Raw genomic sequence first — 15,480 nt, forward strand, 5'->3', positions numbered from 1 at the left:
TCAATGTCAGCCTTCACTTCTTAAAACCAGCTGATCAGGATCAGAGGTCCTCTGAAAAACACGCCTCAGAGCACCAATCAATCAACAGCAATCCCCCTGAAGTAGCCAGGCCTCAACAGATGATGGAACCCATTCATACCTCTGAAAGTCCTCCAATCCCTCAACTCCAAGCTTCCCGCAAACCCCTTATGCTAATCAGCACTCCATTCTGCTTAGTGGGATGGTGCTTGGTCAGCATTGCTCTGACTTGCTGTAATAAGCAATAGATTTACATTTGTCATTTCATTTCAGATATCAAGTGGTGGTATCCTCATCCTCAACAATACCTAAAGAGAGAATAATGGAGTAACAGCCAACAAGGACCAACAAACTTATTAGAAAGTAGTTTTCTTCACAGGTGTTCTTTATTAGACAGACTCCTGCTGAGACCAGATCTTTCTGCTCATCCCAGTTTCAGCTCACAGGGGAGATGGGTGTGTGCTTACAACATGGGCTGCCACTGTTTTTCCTGTGAGGCATGTCAGACCAGGGAGATAACAACTGATTATGTCATGATAATCAATTTCCCTACGAACCACCCAAGTCTCCACCCTTAAATGGGAACTCTGGGAAGAAGCAGTGGGTATGAGTAGCACTCTGTGCAGGGAACCAGCTCTGGTGACAGGACAGGTACTCCCTCAACCATTCTCTTCTCTCCCAGGGTTCTCTGCACATAATTGGGTTCTCTGCGGAAGGTGTAGGAAGCATCTTCTGCTGCTTCACCGCATCACATATATTTTATGTTCATTTCCCCCACTGTTCTTCCATTGTGTGATGGGCTTTCAGCAACTATCAATGAGTGTCACCCTCCCGCAGGCTGCCTTCATACTGTCTTTGTGCACGAGGACTCCTATTTCTCCCACCTGTATTTCAATCCAGTTCTCTGGACTCTTGTCTTCAATATTCTAGAGATATGAAAATCACTGTCTGCTCCATTTGTTGGTGTCAGAGTGGCTGCCCTTTATCAGTCTCTTTGAATTTTATCTTTGACCTCCAGTGATGGTGGTCTGGGTCCCTGGCAGGAATCCCTCTATGGTGGACAACATTGTCTCATAGCAGCGATTTCCATTAGGGACATCCCTCTACATTTTCTCCCAGCTCCAACCTCCTCAGCATAAAGAACACAGCATCCAACACTTACGGTTTTTATATTCATTCCAGGTCCAGGTTGGAATAAAGCAGGATTCATTACATGGAATGGGTTCCAAGGCTATGGCTATAGTCCCCACATGGGGGTTGAGTGAAGTGGGGGTTGAGTGAAGCAGGTGTTGATAGTTTGATCATCATTAGGTCATTGTTCAAGGATTTTGAATCAAAGTCAGGGTAGGTCACAATCGATGAATAGTTTCGTATCTGTTGTTTCTTGTTTGTGATGCTAAGTTGAGAAACTCCCATTCGAATTTCAACACTTTGGAAGAAAGAGGGCAGAGAGATGAGAAGAAAGAGAGTCATAAGATGATGGATTACAAGAAATCCTGGCCGGGCGCGGTGGCTCACGCCTGTAATCCCAGCACTTTGGGAGGCCGAGGCGGGTGGATCACGAGGTCAGGAGATCGAGACCATCCTGGCTAACACGGTGAAACCCCGTCTCTACTAAAAATACTAAAAATTAGCCGGGCGTGGTGGCGGGCGCCTGTAGTCCCAGCTACTCGGGAGGCTGAGGCAGGAGAATGGCGTGAACCCAGGAGGCGGAGCTTGCAGTGAGCAGAGATCGCGCCACTGCACTCCAGCCTGGGCGACAGAGCGAGACTCCGCCTCAAAAAAAAAAAAAAAAAAAAGAAATCCTACGGGCCACCCTCTTTAATTATTTTAACTTTATTTCTTTTTTTTTTATTTTTTATTTTTTTTTTATTTTTTATTGATCATTCTTGGGTGTTTCTCGCAGAGGGGGATTTGGCAGGGTTACAGGACAATAGTGGAGGGAAGGTCAGCAGATAAGCAAGTGAACAAAGTTCTCTGGTTTTCCTAGGCAGAGGACCCTGCGGCCTTCCGCAGTGTTTGTGTCCCTGGGTACTTGAGATTAGGGAGTGGTGATGGCTCTTAACGAGCATGCTGCCTTCAAGCATCTGTTTAACAAAGCACATCTTGCACCGCCCTTAATCCATTCAACCCTGAGTGGATACAGCACATGTTTCAGAGAGCACAGGGTTGGGGGTAGGGTCACAGATCAACAGGATCCCAAGGCAGAAGAATTTTTTCTTAGTACAGAACAAAATGAAAAGTCTCTCATGTCTACCTCTTTCTACACAGACACGGCAACCATCTGATTTCTCAATCTTTTCCCCACCTTTCCCCCCTTTCCATTCCACAAAACCGCCATTGTCATCATGGCCCGTTCTCAATGAGCTGTTGGGTACACCTCCAAGACGGGGTGGTGGCCGGGCAGAGGGGCTCCTCACTTCCCAGTAGGGGCGGCCGGGCAGAGGTGCCCCTCACCTCCCGGACGGGGCGGCTGGCCGGGCAGGGGGCTGACCCCCCACCTCCCTCCCGGACAGGGCGGCAGGCTGGGCGGGGGGCTGACCCCCCCACCTCCCTCCCGGACGGAGCGGCTGGCCGGGCTAACTTTATTTCTTAACCTGAGAACTGACATGGCCTTCCTTTGTCTATAAAACAATAGCAATAATTTACAGAATTGTTGTATTAGAGACATAAATTTGTAAAATGTCTGACATCGTGTCTGGCAACTAAAACACAAGTCAGTGGAGCCTTGTTATTAAGATTTTTATCATCTGAATTAGCAGCTAATAGAGAGGCAGCACACATCCAGTTCATGTGTTAAGTATGGATGTAAGAAAGAACATCTGCCTTTTCAATTTTTATTCTGGAAGGATGTGAACTGTGTATTTCCTTTGTATTTCCCATATACCACAGAGCAGAGGTTAGTCTGTGTTAAACTAAACTGCCTTGAACAGCCAGACGGCTAAGATTTCTGAATTTGAAAGAACCGTTCTATACTCATGAAACTGAGTGGGTCTTGATCACACAGCACATTCTCACACACAACAGAAACACTGAGATTTGCAAGGAATTGCTTTATTTTGTATCGTGCTCCCTTGCCCTCTACTGTCACTGCATGATATGGCTTCTGCCTAAGTCTTTGACCTCATCCTATGAGCGTTCCCCCTGCTCATTACCCTTAATTGCTGCCGATTTCTCAGCTTAATATCTTTGCTACTTCAGGGAGTATATGAATATTTTTCCCTTGGCCTGGAATATCCCCCAGGATTTATTCATTTGGCTGGCTCCTTCTCTTCCTATGGATCTCACCTCTTCAGAGATGATGGACATGACCACATTAACTAAAGCAGATTTCTTATTTCATGCCCATATATTACAGCTTGCCATTAAAAAAATACTTTGTTTTTGGCCATTTATTTGTGGTGGCTACTCCCTCTACCAAAATGTAAGCTCCATGAGGGAACACTTATTTTCATCTTGTTCCTTCACTGTTTCATCAATGATTAAGTAGCCCTTGCTAGATAATAAATGTTTAACAAGTATTGTTGATGAATGAATATTATTTACTACCCATGAGAGGGAATCCTCTGACATCTTCCTACTGATCTCCTCTTAAACTGCCCAAATTTGTGCTCTGTTTCCCAATGGGAACAAGAGTCTCTCTTTTTCCGTGTCTTCTGATTTTACTAAAAATTTTCTGGGATGCTTCACCAGATCTACATTTGTTTGAACAGATTCCTCCCAGCTCGCAAGAGAAAGGGATACTTACGGTAAGGGGCAGTGGGCAGCTGTCAATACACAGTCAGGGTGAATGAGAGACCCCACGCAGGGTTCTGGGAAGGACTGAAGGTAGACCATGTAAGGAATAGTAAAATTATTTGACAACTCCTGATTATCTTTAGAGTCTTTAGCCAGAACAGCTCCTGGAGAATCAAGGGGCCATAGGTGGAAAGGGAAAAAGAAGTTAAAAGGCCAGAACTGGCTAGGGTAGTTTTCCCTAACCTAAGGTTTTCAAATGTAATGTAAAGGTCTTCAATTTACCTTTCATATTTTAATCAAGGAAAATTATGCATGTCCTCTAAGTTATACACAATAAGAAAATGGACACATGGCTTTGCTGAGATGAAATTACATTAAAATTCTGTGAAACTAACTTACATGCTGATCAGAAGCTCTTATTGGCAGTGTTGTGTGTTACAAAGATGAAAAAAATAATGACTACTTGAAATTTTTTTTAAATTCACTTTTGCCATAAATGGGGGTAAAAAAGTACGGCATGATTTAAATTTTTTTAAATTCACTTTTGCCATAAATTGGGGTAAAAAATTACTGCCTGACTTTGGTGATGAAAGAAATAGAAAAGCTTAGGGCTTCCAGAGCCCCTGACCCAGCTCACCCCCCTTTTCCAGGCCCATGTCCTCTAATGTGGTTCCTTTTGTTTTCTTCAACGGTTGTTATATTTAAATGTCCTCCAATTCCTAGCTCTTTAGCTGTGCCCAGCTACTCCTCTTTCCAATCTTTCATATACTATCCTGGGTGTCACACTAGGCAGAAACAAAGCCCCAAACTCTCACCAGCTGCACTCAAGAGAGCGACGATGAGAAAACCCTTCAAGGCAGACTGATCTCGCCAGGAACAGACAAGTTGATCAAGCTGTAAGCTGTCCCAATCTTTAGTCCAAGTGTCCTTGCCAAGAACAGCTGTGGAGATTATGGGCAGAAGACAGATGAGAGAAGAGCAGTCTTCAAATGAGTCCTTATCAAGACCCAAATATATACGGCATTGCTGGGAGCCGTCTCTGATGTGGGTGAAAGAGAGTGGCACAGACCAAGCCAAGGTCCTGGTGCCTCCTTTCCTATCCTACAAATCTTGCCCGGAGTTATTATGTACCTGCTGATTTTCCCTCCCCTCTCTATGACACAACCTTTCTTTGTTGTCTCCTTCTCCCTCTGTGACTTAAACCACTCTCCCTGCCCATCCTGCTGCCATCTCACCTCTTCCAGAGACTTCCAGAGGACTGGGGTATGAAATGCACTTAATAAATCATTGCTTTTTTCATTCCTTGTAATTTTAGTGATGAGGAAGCTATGGTTCTCTTGGAAGTTAGTGGCGAAGTCAGGACTCAGAACTCAGTCTCCATATTCTCTGTGTCAAGGCTGAACTCTATCTTAGCCTGTGTTCCCAGAAAAGAGCAATGGTTAAGAAATCCCCCCATCGTTTTGTGTTCTTAGAAATGAATTACCACAAAGAACTACCTTTCCTATATGACTTAAATAAGACTCTCTGCCCCTTCTTTCTCCCAGCTCCCAGAAAATTTCGCATGGTTCTCTTGCTTACCTGTGATGCATCAAATACAGACCTTTCCTCTTTTGCCCGGACTTGCTGACATGGCCAGACATGGACCATCCAACTCCCCATTTTTTGTTTCAAAAATGATTAGCTGAGATTAGAATGGTTTGTCTCCTCGAAACTAGCTACATTAAAAAATAAACATTTCCTATTCAGCCAACTAACTGACGCTTCCCCCGATTGTAAAACAACCCCAACTATAAATCTCCCCAACTCAAACTTATCTTTTTCTCCCTATAAAAATTCCAGGGCAAAACCACCCTGCCAAGATACTTCATAATCTTCAGATCTTGGATGCTCTCCTATTGGATGATCTGAATGCAACCAATCTCCTTACTAGTTCACTTTTTGTCTTCTATGCCGATTACTCTCAAAATGCACCCCATTTTTTCTTTTTATTAGCTACCCTTATATGGTAACTTCCAGCCTGTCCCACAGAGACAGGTAATAACAGTAGGTTCAATCCCACATTGTATATAGAGTAGACTGGAAAAATGCAAACTATATAGTATCAAACTGATCTTTGTCAGAGTAATTAAGGAGCTGATCAGTTATAAAAGTCCATAAACATAGCATTCCTATATCTGTAAAAATTATAGGCAGACTTAGTTCTCCTAAAATTTAATTATTAACTTAAAACCTCGCCAGTATGTTCCCGTGTACTCTAAACTTTTGGGGACAATATTTCTTTAGTACCCAAAGGTTTTAAAATAATAATTATTATAATAATAAAGTCAGTATTTGTTTTGTACCATGTGACAAATACTGTGCTATATGCCCAGCATGTGTGACCTAATTTATCCTTTATCACAGGCCTATACATTAAATATCGTTATTACTCACTTTCAAGCTGAAGTTCTGTATGGTTAAAAACCTTGCTCACAACCATACTGTTGAAGCCCATGACCCCCAACATTTTAGGAAATCCAGCATCCCTCTACTTGTTCCAATTATTTATCTGGTAGGACTGGGCCTTATTTCTGCTAAGTTCTTTGCTTATCTCCAGCCTTCTTTGTCCCAGCACATGAAAACAGCTGTCTTCATTTTATTTCTTAATTCACCACTAACCTAATTCTAGGATGGGTTTCAGACTTTTACTGAAGGTTTGGAGATATTACAGGAAATTTTAGCACTAGCCTGAAAACATCTTTAAATAGTATATCAGAAATCACTTTGTGAATGTTTATGAACAGTCCACGGAGTCTGTTAACCTACAACCTGGTTTCTGCCACATTGCTGGAACCTACCCTGAATTCCTTTTCTATTTTCTTGTTTTCTTCATGACTTTAGTCAGCTCACATTTCTGCTTCCCAGAAGCCCCAAGTAGAGAGAGACAAACATCTACCCTTTTAAGCTATCAGAGGAGAACCGAAAATTTTTGTTACTATCTTACATTGAGAAATCCATATTTTCTCTCTCTACTCTCAATCTCTGCCTCCCTCCCACAAAGCCTCACCAATGAGAATATGAAGGCAACTATTGTTAGTTTCCTTTCTTTTAAAATGTCTTTTTTCTTTTCTTTTCTCATGGAAAGAATAGGCTAAATACAACTATTTGCTTTGTAAAGAAGTGAGAGGATACAATTTATTTAATGGATATAAGAGATTATAGTCACTATCTTCTTTATAATTTCTCATATAATATTCTAATAAAGGTCACTCAATTGTGACCTCGGCAAGCATAATTCACTGCAGAGGCAGTGGCCTAGAGCTGTCAGTTTCCCCTGGAGGCTCTGTCCAGGGAGTTGCTGAGTTGGTACTGGCATGACAGCTCTGGTGAGGGGTGGCTGGAGGCCCAGGCCTGGAGGACCTGCCCAGTGAGGAGATATGGGAATAGGCACCTACGTACCAGTCTGGCCACTTTTCTGTAGGGTTGCTGCAATATGCTTGGGGCCTGCTTCAGTCTCTAGTCACCTTGGATTTTCTAGAACCTGGAGGTGTCACCAATGAAGGCTGCAAAACAGCAAAGATGGTAGCCTGTCCCTGCCTCTGGGAGCTTTGTCCCAGGGAGGTACAGACGTATTGGCAGCCCAAAAGCACCTGTAGGTTGTGGCTGGAGAAACCCTACAAACGAGAAGAGATTGCAGGTCTACATTCAACAAAATTAAAGAAAAAAATCTTCAACCAAGTGTTTCATATCCAGCCAAACTAAGTTTCCTAAGTGAAGGAGAAATAAGATCTTTTTCAGATAAGCAAATGTTGAGAGACTTTATTATCACCAGACTTGCCTTACAAGGAATCTTGAAAGGAGCACTAAATATAGAAAGGAATGACTGCTATCAGCTAATACAAAAACACACTTAAACATACAGCCCAGCATCACTGTAAAGCAACCACACAAATGAGCCAACATAATAACCAGCTAACAGCACAATGACAGGATCAAATTCACACGTCAAAACTAACCTTTAAAACTAAATAGGCTAAATACTCTACTTAAAAGGCACAGAGTGACAAGCTGGATAAAAGCACATGACCCAATGGTATGCTGTCTTCAAGAGATCCATCTCACATGTAATGACACTCATAGCCTCTAAATAAAGGGATGGAGAAAAATCTACCAACCAGTTAGAAAACAGAAAAATGCAGGGGTTGCAATTCCAATTTCAGACAAAACAAAGATCAACAAAAGACAAGGAAGGGCATGACATAATGGTAAAGGGTTCAGTTCAGCAAGAAGACCTAACTCTCCTAAATATATATTCATCCAACACAGGAGCATCCAGATCCATAAAGCAAGTTCTTAGGGACCTACAAAGAGACATAGATCCCTACACTATGATAGTAGGATACTTCAACATTCCACTGACAGTATTATATCATTGAGGCAGAAAATTAACAAAGATATTTAGGACCTAAACTCAGCATTGGACCAAATGGATCTGATAAACCTTCACAGAAGTCTCCACCCCACAACAAGAGAATATACATTTTTCTCATTATCACATGGCACATGCTCTAAAATTGACCATGTAATTAGATATAAAATAATCCTCAACAAAAGAATCAAAATCATACCAATCACACTCTTGGACCACAGTGAAATAAAAACAGAAGTCAACACAATGAAAATTCCTCAAAACAACACAATTACATGGAAATTAACATGCTGCTGAATGAGTTTTGGGTAAACAATGCAATTAAGGTGGAAATCAAGAAGTTCTTTGAAAATAATGAGAACAAAGATGCAACAAACCAGAATCTCTGGGACACAGCTAAGGCAGTGTTAAGAGGAAAATTCATAGCACTAAATGTTCACATCAAAAAGTTAGAAAGATCTCAAATTAACAACCTAACTTCCCAACTGAAAGAATTAGAGAGGCAAGAACAAATCAACCCCAAAAAAGGATAAGAAATAACACAAATAAGAGCTGAAATCAAGGAAATTAAGACACAAGTAAACCATTCAAAAGACCAAAGAATCCAGGAGTTGGTTTTTTGGGAAAAAAAAAAAAAAAGCCACTAGTTAGCTAATTAAGAAGAAAAAAGAGAAGGTCCAAACAGACACAATTAGAAATGATGATGGGAATGTTACTACTGAACCCACAGAAATAAAAACAACCATCAGAAACCACTATGTACACCTCTACACACACAAACTAGAAAACCTAGAGGAGATGAATACATTTTTGGATACATACACCCTCCCTAGACTGATCCAGAGAGAAACTGAATCCCTGAACAGACCTATAACAAGCTCCAAAATTTAATCAGCAATAAATAGCCTACCAATCAATAAAAGCACAGGATCTGATGGATCCACAGCTGAATTCCACTGTATGTACAAAGAAAAACTTGTACCATTCCTACAGAAACAATTCCAAAAAATTGAGGAGGAAGGACTTCTCCCTAACTCATTCTACGAGGCCAGCATCATCTTGATACCAAAACCTGGCAGAAAGACAAGAAAAAAGAATACTTCAGGCCAATATCTTTGATGAACAAAGATGTAAAAGCCCTCAACAAAAATACTTACAAACTGAATCCAGAAGCGTATCATAAAGCTAATCCACCATGATCAAATAGGCTTCATCCTTGGGATGCAAGGTTGGTTTAACATACAAAAAATCAATAAATGTGACTCGTCTCATAAACAGAACTAAGGATAAAAATCACATGATTATCTCAATAAATGCAGAAAATGCTTTTGATAATATTCAACATTACTTCATGTTAAAAACGCTTAATAAACCAGGTATTGAAGGAACACACCTCAAAATAATAAGAGCCATCTATGACAAAACCACAACCAACATTATACTAAATGGGCAAAAGCTGGAAGCATTCCCCTTGAAAACTGGCACAAGACAAAGATGCCCTGTCTCACCACTTCTATTCAACATAGTATTAGAAGTCCTAGCCAGAGCAATCAAGCAAGAGAAAGAAATAAAAGACAACCAAATGGGAAGAGAGGAAGTCAAACTATCTCTCTTTGCAGATGACATGATTCTATGTCAAGAAAACCCCATAGTGTTGGCCCCCAAGCTCCTTCAGCTGATAAGTAGCTTCATCAAAACTGCAGGATACAAAATCAATGTACAAAAATCACTAGCATTCCTATACACCAACAACAAACTGAGAGCCAATTGGAAAGTTAGTCCCATTCACAATTGCCATGCACAAACAAAAAAAACCCCAAAACCTAGGAATACAGCTAATCAGGGGGGTGAAAGATCTCCACACTGTGAATTACAAAACACTGCTGAAAGAATTCAGACAAGACACAAACAAATGGAGAAACATCCCATGCTCACAGATAGGAAGAATCAATATCATTAAAATGGCTATACTTCCCAAAACAATTTATAGATTCAATGCTATTCCTATCAAACTACCAATGACATTCTTCACAGAACTAGAAAAAATATTTTAAAATTTATATGGAACCAAAAAAACAAGCCCAAATAGCCAAGGCAATGCTAAGCAAAAAGAACAAAGCTGAAGGAAGCAAGTTACCTGACTTTAAACTGTACTACAAGAGCTACAATGACTAAAACAGCATGGTACTGGTACAAAAACAGGCACATAGACCAATGGAACAGAATAGATAGCCTAGAAATAAGGCTGCACATCTATGACATCTCATCTTTGACAAAGCTGGCACAAACAAGCAATGGGACAGAGCCTCTCTATTCAATAAATGGTGCTGGGAAAACTGGCTAGCCAATGGAGATTGAAACTGGACCCCTTCTTTACACCATGTACAAAAATCAACTCAATATGGATTAAAGACTAAAATGTAAAACCCAAAACTATAAAAACCCTGGAAGACAACCTAGGCAATACCATCCTGTACCTAGGAATGGGCAAAGATTTCATGACTGTAGTAGTCAGTTTGCATGCTGCTGATGAAGCCATACCCAAGACTTGGCAATTTACAAAAGAAAGATATTTAACTGGACTTATAGTTCCATGTGGCTGGGGAAGCCTCACAATCTTGGCAGAAGGCAAGGAAGAGCAAGTCACATCTTACATGACGGCAGCAGGCAAACAGAGAGAGCTTGTGCAGGGGAACTCCTCTTTTTAAAGCCATCAGATCTTCTGAGACTTATTCACTATCACAGAAATAGCATGAGAAAGACTTGCCACCATGATTCAGTTACCTGCCACCGGGTCCGTCCCACAACACATGGGAATTCCAGATGAGATTTGGGTGGGGACATAGTCAAACCATATTAATGACAAAGACACCAAAAGCAATCACAACAAAAGCAAAAGTTGACAAGTGGGATCTAATTAAACTTAAGAGTTTCTGCACAGAAAAAGAAACTATCAACAGAGTAAAAAGACAACCTTCAGAATGGGAGAAAATGTTTACAAACTGACAAATGTCTAATATCCAGCATCTATAAGGAACTTAAGCAAACTTACAAAAGGAAAACAAACGACCCTATTAAAAAGTGAGCAAAGGACATGAACAAACACTTCTCAAAAGAAGACATACATAAGGCCAACAAGCATATGAAAAAAAGCTCAATATCTCTGATCATAAGATAAATGCAAATCAAAACCACAAGGAGATATCATCTCACGTCACTGAGAATGGCTATTATTAAGTCAAAAAGTAACAGAGCCTGGCGAGGTTGCAGAGAAAAGGGAACACTTATACACTGTTGGTGGGAGTGTAAATTAGTTCAACCATTGTTGAAAGCAGCACAACAATCCCTCAAAGAGCCAAAAGCTGAACTACCATTCGACCCAGCAATCTCACTACTGGGTATATACCCAGAGGAATATAAAGCATTCTACCATAAAGAGACATTTCCACAAATGTTCATTGCAGCACTGCTCACAATAGCAAAGACATGGAATCAACCTCAGTGCCCATCAGTGACACACTGGATAAAATAAATCTGGTACATATACCCCATGAAATATAATGCATCCATAGAAAAGAATGAGATCATGCCTTTTGCAGGAACATGAATGGAGCTAGAGGCTATCATCAAATTAGCAAACTAACCCAGGAAAGGAAAACCAAATACCACATGATCTCACATGTAAGTGAGAGCTGAATGATAAGAGCTGATGAACACAAGAAGGAAACAACAGACACTGAGGTCTACTTGAGGGGGATGGTCGGAGAAGGGAGAGGAGCAGAAAAGATAACTATTGGGTACTGAGCTTAATACCTGGGTGATATAATAATATGTACAACAAACCCCATGACACGTGTTTATCTATGTAACAAACCTTTACATGTACCCCAAAACCTAAAATAAAACTTTTAAAAAAGCATAATTCAGTTCCCAAGAGATTTTTCCTGGATGTGAGATGATGTGTGGCTTAGAAAGTATTCCTTTATTGTTTGGCTCTCTTCCCTACAAAATGTAAATTCTAATTTGGTTCCTCTTAAATATGAACTGGCATAATTTTGGAGAACAGTTTCTAAAAGTCAATAAATTTCCATCTGGCTCTCTTCTTCAAATATTCTTAGAGTACATCTGCTTTGCTATAAGTAAGCTGAAGCCATCCCATCTGGAGGCACACAGAGAAGCCATGCACAGGTGCTGTGGCCAAAAATCAAGCTGAAGTCCCAGCTGACAGCCAGTATCAGCCACCAGACCTATGAGTGAGGAAGTCTTTGAGATGGCTCCAAGCCCAGCCACCAGCTGCCTGCAAAGCATGAGAGATTCCCAGCAATGACTGCCTAGAGGAGCCCGGTCAAATCCTAAAGCCATGAGAAATAGTGATAACAAGTGATTGACATTGATGTATTCTGCTAAATGTGAAGTGGTTTTCTATGCAGTAATCAATAACCAGGACCGGAGTCAAATCATTTCCAACTCTACTCCGTTTTCTAATGGTGATAGGTGAAGCAAGTATTCCAAGAGGGTGATTCTGCCTGAGTGGTTCCGGGGTCCCTGTTGTGTACTCTCAATCCTGAAGGACTGGAAAGCAATTTATCTGGGTCCATTAGTTTGCTCTAATTTCATGTTTAAGCCTCAATTCTGGGGAGTGGTGGCTTGATGGAGGGAGGGATCGAGATCACCCAAGAAGGGTTTGGCAGGGCAGTTTAAAGTGAGCATGAGGTGTGATTCTTTCCACCTTTAGGACTAAAATAGAAAAAGGATTAGACAATGCTCCTATGAGAGAAGATGTTGGAATCTACAGTAGAAAAGATAAGAGTATGAGTGTTCATAATACACTACCTGTAATTCTCGTGGTAGCCTCTGAAGCTTGATCATAATGAGCTCTGATTATGACACATTTTGTAGCCATACGCCCTTGGGCAAGTTTCTTATCTCTAGATTTATCAGTTTCCTTTCTTGTAAAATGAAAAGCCCATTACATTGATTGTTTTTAGGAAAATGAAAAGAGTTAGTGTTTTTAAAGTGGCTTTGGACACTGCCTAACAAATAGTAAATGCTATTTAAATGTTGGTTAAATAAAATAAAATAACTGTAACTTTAGGATTCCCATATTCTCCAGGCTTTCAGGGACAGTAATTTATCTTATGTCAAAATATTGTTGTGAAGTTCTTAAATCTTTATGATATTTTCTTGTTTCTTTCTTTCTGTTTTTTTTTTTTTTTTTGGTTAACATGGTGAAGAGCGTGGAGAAGGACGTTTAACTACCTTAAGCCTCAGTATTCTAAGCTATAAAATGGAAAGAAGATTAGTACTTACCTCATAAGATAGTCATGAGGATTAAATATTATTCAAAAACACTTAAGCACAGTATATGACACACAGAAGAAAATAAATGTGAGTTATCATCACTATTACCTTTTTCACCTCTGCAAAACTCCTGAGTACTAGAAAGGAGAAAACCTTCTGGATGCTCCTGGTTCACAGGACGTGTGATTTGGCTCCAGCAATGTCCTGGAACTGGGTCCCTCCTGAGGTCAGTGATTCAGAATTACTGGACTTCTTAGGTTTCAGGTCTTCCTAGCTCAATACCCCTCTCTCTAAAGAGAAAAAGTATTACCCCCTCCAATTCTACTCATGTTTCACTAGGGACATCTCGTGACTAGCATGAGGCTCAGAAAAGATGTGGAGGGATGAGAGGATGGAGCAGGTCAGTGCTGGGAAGCCTCCCAACCTGAATGGGTTGCACTCATTGTCAGCTGGCTTTCTTCCTGCAGATTAGAGTGGATTAAGGGATTTTTGTAAGGTGAGAAAGATTAATACTACATTTTATAAGCCAGACATCCTGGAAATTTCATTAAAGACAAATGTTATCTTTGTTTTATAAAACCCAACACCTGTTTATCAAGAAAAATGCAGAAAAGGAACAACATAAATATGAAACAACAATAAAAACCTGCAACTCCTTTTAGAGTTGCTCGCATTGACATGTCAGGCACCACAAAATGATCTTTTTCCTTTACCTCATTCTTTATATTTTTTCCCTCGCCAAAAAAGTAAATAATTCTTTTTTCTCTAGTGATTCTCCTGCCTCAGCCTCCTGAGTACCTGGACCTGCAAGCATGCACCACCACACCCCACTTATTATTATTATTATTATTATTATTATAGATACAAAGCCTTGCTATGTTGTCCAGGCTGGTCTCAAACTCCTGGCTTCAAGAGATCCTCCTGCCTCAGCCTCCCAAAGTGCTGGGATTGCAGACATGAGCCATTGCACCCGGCCAAAATTTAATAGTTGTTTATACTAAAATTTCTTCTCTTTATATTGCTGATGTGGTTTGTATTTCCTGAATGAATCTGGAGTAATACAATGTTTGAGGAAAAATCTTTGGTGGAACCCAGAGCTATGGGAAGATAAATTTTCTATGGTGTGAAGACACTTTATTTCTAATATTTGGTAACTGCTATGATTGACAAAGAAATATACCTTCCCCATCCTGCCTCATTCTTGTTACCCAGATGTGAATCATCTTTTGCCCAAAGCCAGTGTTTAAAGCTCATCTAACTACTATTTTATTCCATTCTCCAAATCAGATTCAAAACTAAAATACAGTAGCAAAAATAAAAATTGTTCTGGACACTACACAGGAAACTAAAGAAAAGAATTTGTATTATATTACCACACAGCATAATTTTCTAAAGATCTATTTTAGTTATTTTTATTCTTTTTTGAAATTTCTTCCTAAGTCTATCCTACCTTACCTCTTTTCTTCTTCTACGTCTCTAATGTCTCTCTCTCTCTTTTTTAAAAGATTATTGTCTTCTCCATTAGGTCCAGCCTTCAGTTTGCATATCTCACTCAGTAGAACATGGCAGGCAGCCACCCTGTGGGAGGGTGTAACTCTCCCATCCCATGTGGCTTATGAAGTTATTGATTGAACAAAAATGTAGCTGATTTGGGTTGAAAGAAGGGGGTTAAATTACATAGCTAAAAAAAAAGAATAAAATATTTTGTTATGCTTTTTCTCAAATGAAATGAGAGATTTTGTCTTTTTTTTGGTAAACACATGTAAAACAACGTAATAATGTGGAGAACATGCTAAGCTACAGTGAGGAAAATGTATTTTTCCCAGACATGGCAGGAAATGGAAATTTCTTTATTGAGGGCAAAAATAATCCTAGTAGTTAAACAGGAAGAAGAAAATGAAAAGGACCTCAGGGGATTAAGGAGGGAGTTACTGATTTCAAAACTGCAGTTTCGGAGTTCGAAGTGTTGATCATCAAAAACGGAAAATGTGATTTTGAAGTGAGGAAACCCCAAA

The 15,480-nt window shown here is 40.2% G+C and overlaps 1 protein-coding gene across 1 annotated transcript; it reads right to left on the bottom strand.

Moving 5' to 3' along the window:
- Positions 1-1,176: 1,176 nt before the first annotated feature.
- LOC101131360 (trypsin-like) lies at positions 1,177-5,403 on the bottom strand. The gene is made up of 4 exons (XM_055347887.2): positions 5,335-5,403; positions 4,572-4,857; positions 3,767-3,920; positions 1,177-1,447 (listed from the first exon to the last, which is right to left on the bottom strand). The coding sequence occupies exons 1-4, from the start codon at positions 5,401-5,403 to the stop codon at positions 1,228-1,230; spliced, it is 729 nt and encodes a 242-aa protein (XP_055203862.1). The 3' UTR covers positions 1,177-1,227.
- Between the last annotated feature and the right edge of the window lie 10,077 nt (positions 5,404-15,480).

The sequence above is a fragment of the Gorilla gorilla genome, chromosome 6 (assembly GCF_029281585.2).
Source record: "Gorilla gorilla gorilla isolate KB3781 chromosome 6, NHGRI_mGorGor1-v2.1_pri, whole genome shotgun sequence".
In the NCBI taxonomy this organism is placed as follows: Eukaryota; Metazoa; Chordata; class Mammalia; order Primates; family Hominidae; genus Gorilla; species Gorilla gorilla.

Coding starts and splice junctions, on each gene's coding strand:
- LOC101131360 (XM_055347887.2), bottom strand. CDS start 5,403: ATGGTCCATGTCTGGCCATGTCAGCAAGTCCGGGCAAAAGAGGAAAGG. Junction 4,858..5,334: donor CTGTATTTGATGCATCACAG/GTAAGCAAGAGA, acceptor CAAGATTTGTAG/GATAGGAAAGGAGGCACCAG. Junction 3,921..4,571: donor CGCTCTCTTGAGTGCAGCTG/GTGAGAGTTTGG, acceptor TTGATTCTCCAG/GAGCTGTTCTGGCTAAAGAC.